This window comes from Pygoscelis adeliae, unplaced genomic scaffold, assembly GCF_000699105.1.
Source record: "Pygoscelis adeliae isolate BGI_AS28 unplaced genomic scaffold, ASM69910v1 Scaffold75, whole genome shotgun sequence".
In the NCBI taxonomy this organism is placed as follows: domain Eukaryota; kingdom Metazoa; phylum Chordata; class Aves; order Sphenisciformes; family Spheniscidae; genus Pygoscelis; species Pygoscelis adeliae.
In genome coordinates, this window is record NW_008824772.1 from 2,368,907 (window position 1) to 2,375,915 (window position 7,009).

The 7,009-nt window shown below is 34.7% G+C and overlaps 1 protein-coding gene across 6 annotated transcripts in view; it reads right to left on the reverse strand.

The window, feature by feature from the left end:
• The window catches only part of RHOT1 (ras homolog family member T1), a 23,808-nt gene that overhangs the window by 10,151 nt on the left and 6,648 nt on the right, over window positions 1-7,009 (reverse strand). For 5 of the 6 annotated variants that reach the window (XM_009323706.1, XM_009323707.1, XM_009323703.1 and 2 more), the window contains 10 exons: window positions 5,841-5,939; window positions 5,300-5,408; window positions 4,227-4,347; window positions 3,440-3,524; window positions 2,903-3,048; window positions 2,178-2,278; window positions 1,796-1,926; window positions 1,358-1,441; window positions 428-547; window positions 1-90 (listed from right to left, as the gene is read on the reverse strand). The exon at window positions 1-90 is cut by the window's left edge and continues 131 nt beyond it. In XM_009323706.1, coding sequence (XP_009321981.1) covers window positions 1-90; window positions 428-547; window positions 1,358-1,441; window positions 1,796-1,926; window positions 2,178-2,278; window positions 2,903-3,048; window positions 3,440-3,524; window positions 4,227-4,347; window positions 5,300-5,408; window positions 5,841-5,939 — 1,086 coding nt within the window. The remainder of the gene's footprint in view (window positions 91-427; window positions 548-1,357; window positions 1,442-1,795; window positions 1,927-2,177; window positions 2,279-2,902; window positions 3,049-3,439; window positions 3,525-4,226; window positions 4,348-5,299; window positions 5,409-5,840; window positions 5,940-7,009) is intronic. The other variant, XM_009323704.1, reaches the window with a different exon arrangement.

Consider the following 7,009-nt stretch of genomic DNA (forward strand, 5'->3'; position numbering starts at 1 on the left):
AGGAGAAATACTATATTCCTGTCTAACTTCATGCAAGTCGGACTTTGCAGCTACCACTAAGCATGGTATTCTGCTATCCATGAAGTGCTGCTGCAAATTTAAAGAAAAAAAGCAAAAGAAACAGTACATGATACATTCAACCTGGAACAGTCTGAGTTGAACTGGTTGCAGCAGCATTAAGATACATTCATTGCACCGAAGTCAGGCATTTCTAGAAGCAGAGTATTTTATATAGACAAGTAGACATTAGCTTTGTATGAATAACAAAGCTGCATTTTTAATGCATCAGCCATATATAACCAGCACTCATAAATAAAACGTCTTTTAAGCACTAGAACTTGTGTATAGGACCAGTAACTGACACTGAATATTTGGTCAGTGAAGAGATATATAAATGTAAAGGTTTGTATACATAAACTATACAAACCTTAAAAATCCTGGCACAGTACTCAAAGGACTTAGGGTTACTGACATCATATACCAGGCAGACAGCATCGCATATGGTCTCAGCATCAGTTAAAAATTCAGAGTCACTGACATCATGTAGCTGGAAAAAAAGATGGTCAGAGAGGGAGAAAGGCTTTGTCATTATGCAGTTAAAGGAATTTTATAACTTTCTTTTTCTCATAATTTTTATGGCTCATTTTTATGTATCCTTAGAACTAATGGACTGACAATGGGCAGAACTAATGAAAAAGAAGTTGTAGGAATTTACCATACAGCCAACATATGTGAGCTGTTAACATCACATCTGCAGGCAATCACAACCTCAGCATAAAAAGTTACATTTACTTCTAACACAAAGTCTTAGATTCCCGTAGAAACTGGCATTCATCCTACAGAGGAAAACCACAGAGCAGAGGACTAGATCATGGAAAACGAAAGAAAGATACCATATTATCATAAAGGAAAACTACAGTGGAACAAGCTTTAAAGAAAGTATTTCACCCACTGAAGATTAACTTTAACCATCCTAATCACCCTACGTGACAGATTTTTCTTTTCTAAATAGATAGATTGCTTGTTGATAATTTATTGTATGTTATAATTTGATGCCCTGCACCATAAACATAATGGACTGGGTTCTGTACGATTTAGGTCAAGGTTTCAAAAATAACAGGTCCTGAACAGGTTCAGTTTAATGTATTAGCAACATGTAAAACCAGAAGATATTTGAGCCAGAAAAGGAGGGGAGGAAGAGGGGGAATTAAAAAAAAAAAAAAGGCGCTATGCTGGGGGGAATCCCACATTTACAAAGGGAGGATTAAAACAGAAATGTGTTTGCAGAAGGCTCTGAATAATTCACTGAATTTTAAGATTAACCAGTCTTATGCAAACAATAATGAGGCAACCTTACCAGCAAGTATTTTTCCTGTCCGTATACATAGACTGTATTAATGGCGTAGTAAGATTTGTGTTCTGCACGTATTTGCCTCTGTCTCTGAAAATGCAGAATTTCATGTTAGACCACAGCAACTTTCCCCTTTAAGTTAGATCTGAACAGCTGTTTTATTCCATTTATTAATGAATGATAATTACAGTAATCTGCGGTTTATTTTGCAAGTACATGCATAGCTATAATCCATGACGTATAAGTAATTACTGCATGCAATAGCCATTTGTTGATTTGCTAAAAAACCAAAACATAAAACCCCCCCTCCCCAATAATTCTATATGCCCTCATAGAACTCTGCAAACTTGGTAATAATCAGTAAAGCTCTAAGATCAATTGGCTTTGCTGTCTAACCTTAACTCAAAAGCATATATAGGTGACTATAAGCACAAGGTTTCTTACTATTAGATTTCTTCCAAGAAGCGCCTGAAGAACTCCAGTTTTCCCACAGCCTTTCATCCCAACAACATTGCATCGGAAAACATTTCTCTGAGTCTGTTTTTTCTGGAGGTCTATCTTTTTATCTCTTGTTACTTTTGAAAAAATACAAATATTTTTCACAAGATGTACATGCATGTGTGTATGTGAAAACATGAAATAATTATCCACTTACATTAAAACACACATAAAACAATCTCTCAACTATTAAATCAAAGGTTTGACTTGAGCAGAAAGTAAAAGAGAATGTAAGTGAAAAAAGACCATTTGTTTACACAATTTAGTCTTGAGCAGATTTCTAACTTTAAATTCCTAAGTTGTACCAAATTGGGGTTTTTTTTATTACCTGTAATTGCTGATGCTTGAGATTCTTGTTCTGCAAGTATCGAGTAGCCTAAATAACCCAGGTACTCCAGGCAACGCTGTACATCTAAGTATGTGGTTAGTCTAGCAGAGAGGACAAAAAGAAGTTTCTAAATTGTTAGCAATTGTGGTATCAATTCTTTACAGTACTGAAACAATTTTTTTCCTATCGCCGTATTGAAATGATAGAAGTATTCCCGGTGCTATGTAGTACTGAAGGACAAAAGCACTCTGAAGGTAAATGGTGGCAGCTTTACCAGTCATCGTGGTCAGCTAAACACTATGAAGGCAGTACTTGCTGAGGCCTATCAACCTACACCATATTTTTTTTCCCCTCAACAAATAATGTTTTCCTCATTTTCTGTATTTTCAAGAGGAAAAAACCCTCATTATTGACCATCATTATTCATACCATCTCTAAAGAGCTGAACAACAGAAATAAATATTTCAACAAGTTTCAGGGAGATTTTCACATTTTGAAGAGACACTTCTTCATAGTTAGCACTAAATACTGTCCAAAGCCTGAACAGGATAACAATAACAATTGCCTGAAGATCAGGCCACTGGATGGCTATAAAAACTTGACTGCTTGGGTCAATTTTCAGCTATTAAACTTCCACTCTTTCTACTAGATTTTTAAGAGGAATCTACAAACGCATTATCATACCCAAGGTTCTCAACTACTAAAATGTAATGTATCACACTTACGTCCACTGAGAGAGAAACCCTTGGTATGTAATCCACCCCCTTTCATTTGTACAAACAGTGTTGTTAACATCAGGTCCCCATGGCATGTAAGGGAAGACTTTGAACAAATCTTTCAATTCCTCGGGAGACAAAGCACAATCTCTGTCCTGGAAACAAGCATACGATATCAGACATAAATCACTTAATTCATGTCTATTCTAAACTGATATTTTCTTGCTGTACGCTTGCAAGATTCAAGAAACTAGCTATAAGAAACTGAGCTGCTTTCTTTTTAATCATTGTTATTTTCTTCTTTTTAAATAAGACTAAATATATAAGCTAGTTAAAAAAAAAATTGGTAGTACAACTATAACCGCCAACTCTCCTTGTAGACAGAAATATAAACAGCAGGCTAGTTTTGACTGCAAAGCTTAAGCCAGAGCCAGTTTCTGAATGAAATTACATAATGACCAAAACCACACTTTTTGCTAGCAAAATTGCTAGCAAACTAAGCCTCTTAAGTATAATGACACACACGCTCTCAAATTAAAAGCTTACCAAATCATGTTTATCAAAAATACTTTGAAGAAACAAGTATGCATGATGATTTAATTCTGTTGTGCAGTCTGGAGGAATTTTTAGCCTGTTTATTGAAAACAAAAACAAATACAAGAAGTGTTAAGTGTGTTTATGAAATATAGAATATTAAAACTCAAAATACAGACTTTTTGAATTGCAACATTTGGTGTTTGACCTTTGCATTTAGCTTTATTAATTTATCTTTAAAGAGATCAAAGCACATACTTTTTATAAGGAATTCTAAAATTTTGAGTGTCTTTATATTACATGATATGTAGCTATACAGTAATCAGGTTTTTGTTTGGTTGTTTCATTTTTGTGTTTTGGGTTTTTTTAATGGAAAATTATATACTTATGTTTTTGAAAAGAAGCCACAGAGTTGGTCGATCTCTTAACTTTTTAATTTGCGGATTTTCAAAGGATCTCAAGTGCTATGAAAATACTGACAAGCCTTTTCTAATTTGTTGCCACATACAATAAACAACTGCTCAGATTTATGTTCCAGTTTTGTATTAAGAGTCTCTTTTGCCATCTTTCTTATAAAGAGAGATAGCAGTACATGATTTGGCACAAGAGACGGGAGTTCTTCCTTCGTAATTTTTAGTCACACCAAGATTTTGGCTGGTATGTCATAAAGTAAGGGAGATACTTGATATAACAATGTGTTAAATAAACACACTACAATAACCCTTTCCTCCCCAAAGCAGGAGGCAGCATAAATTAAATGCATGTTAAGTTAAAGAAAGCTAAAGTAAGCAATACATACGGAGGAAACAAGTACTCTGGTGTAAGCTCTAAGTCATCATCATATCCAAAGCGACGTAAAACAGTCCAAGTTGTTTCATGCCTTCCTCGCTGAATGAAAAGTGTGTGTAGAAAAAGAAAACCTAAAAATCAAATTATGAAATCTTAAGGCCCTGAAGTGCTTTATCTGCTACAAGTATTTTTAATAGAATCAGTATCAGACTGAAAACAAAAAAGCTTGAAATACACATTCAGATTTTAAACCTCCTGGGTGACATTACAGCATTATCTACACAGACTGAAGGTTCAGAAATCATGTTATTTGTAAAAGTGTCCTTCAAGGAACTGTTTCCTTAAAACAACCCACTTGGCTTTCTGTTGTTGTTTGCTTCTTTCAGTACCAGCATTTTACAAGAACTTAGCTGTATGAAAATAAAGACAACAATATTTTCAACAATTTAAAATAGTAAGCCTTATCAAGAAGCCTGGAGAGTAGTCTCATGGAAGATTGCATTTAGTTTTCCTGTATCAAAGTAACTGGGTAGGATTTTTGTTTAGCACTTTCCAGGGCTTAATGAACACTGAGATTTCACTGTTTAGTAAGGCTATGCCTTAAGATTCCCACTCTTTACAATTTCTCACGAGTCCTATTACGTATGTAAGCTCCACAAGCAAAACAGTTACATTGATGCTCAGAAAGAAAACGTTTTTTATCCTTTCACTTTTGCCATATGCTCTGAGCAAATCTGTACAACATAGCTGTTAAAACATTGACAGACACCACACCTTGCTGACAAGTGTTGCAGACAGTGAGCCTAGAGACAAGATACAGATTTATCTAGGAGACAATCTCTTTTGAATCAGTACACTTATTTGGATTCCAAGCTCTGTAACGAGAAGTGAGAAAGACCTTATTTTATTCACCCCGGTATTCCTCAGTTTAATCATCCTTTGATATCATACTGCCACTACACCCAGCTCTTGTAGTCTAAAAGAATCAAGACAGAGATCATACTCCAAAAGACTAGCTTTTTAATATAAGAATGATTATCAACTGCATAAAGACATATCTTTTTAGAGTTAAATAAGGCTTACCTTTTAATGTTAATCCATTATCTGCAACTCCATCACTTAGGTTTTTCCTGACTACATTCTTTACATCTTCCAAAGCTTGAGGTGCCAGTGGTGTATTAAAACAAATTCTCTAACAGAAAAACAAAAAGAGCATGTTAGGACCACTGGCTACTAAGCTGGACAAACAGCATGTCCTGTATGAAATACAGCCTTAAACGTTCTGGTAAGCTAGTAAAGGACAATCCAATTTCCTGGCGGAAATAAAGGTGTACAAAGTTTACTTTATTTTTAAATGCAAGCAGTGGGGCTTGTTCATTTAAATAGATTTTTTTTTAATTATTTTGCTTTTGAACTAAAACTTGAACAATGGTTAGAAATAAAATTAATACCATTTCAGTTTTTACAGATCCACTCTTTTATGCTGCACTTCAGACTTTTAATATTTAGACCCAATTCCCTTATAATTCACCTTACTACTGTTCCTTCAAAACCAATCACTTGTTTTTCTAGAATTATATAGTTCAACTATTAAGCATGGTGAAAAGATAAGCAAAAGAGTTACCTGAAAGAAGTTGAGCTCTGCATCATTGAGAGTACCATCATTATCCTGATCAGAAATTCTAAAAATGCGAGTGAGTGCTTTAATACAGGCAGGTTTCATCTAAGGAATAAAAGAAAGTTCAGTATCTTTCTAGGCTTGAATATAAAAAGATTACATTGAATGACATCAGGCAGCTCAATCACATTAAAACAAATACTAGCCTCCATTTTCCATTTTTAGAACAGAGACATTCATACACACGTACACAAAAATAAAAAGCAAGAGGAAACAAAATCCTGATCTAACAAATTTATATCCATAAATTTAAAGCAATTATTCCACATTGAATGTCTTTCTATTCAATTATTAGAAGAGCCTCAAGCTCTTCACAAGCTGAAGGTGGCACTACTTAATTAAAAAAAAAAATCAGTGCTCTAAATTCAGTCTTATTGCTACAGAAAGCTTAAAAAAAACCCAAACCAACCAACAACAACAAACTGAACTTTTTTTTTCCCAAAACATTTTTTGGTGGGGAAAAAAAAAAGGCCTTGCAATCCCAGTGCCTCGCAAAAATAAATGGCTCCAGAATTACAGTCAACCCTTTCTAAACAAGCACACTATCTCTATTCACTATTTTAACTATGGCTTCAGAAGGCTTCAAACATCAAATAGTGAAAATCTTCACAGGGCTCATTCATCTACCAGGCAAAGCATTGATCATACGGACTATCTCTATCACAAAAGAACTGCTGGGATACCTTCCGAGTGAAGGAAAACAGACAGTGGTAATTCTCTCCCAACAACTACAGTGATGATGGACTCTTCTCTTCACAGAGGTCACACAGATTGCATAGAGATTGGTTTTGGAAAACCAAAAAGATTTCAGCACAACAATTTTATCACAACATTACTAACTCACAAAGATGATTCTGATGGAAGAAATCAAAACAGGGTTATTCTCTGGTTCTCTACTTAACAAAGTATTTATGACTGAAGCAACTTTCCTACTGCCCAATACTACACGGGGGTTATGTTTAGAGATTTTATTTGTATTTGCTCATGAAATTAATGGGTTTTTTTTAAAAAAAAAAAACATACTCCTTCATAATACTCTGAGCTAACTACTTGTGATACTTAGAAAGCCAGCCACACCACTTGTTTCTTATTCCTTTTGCCAAAGTCTCACAAGA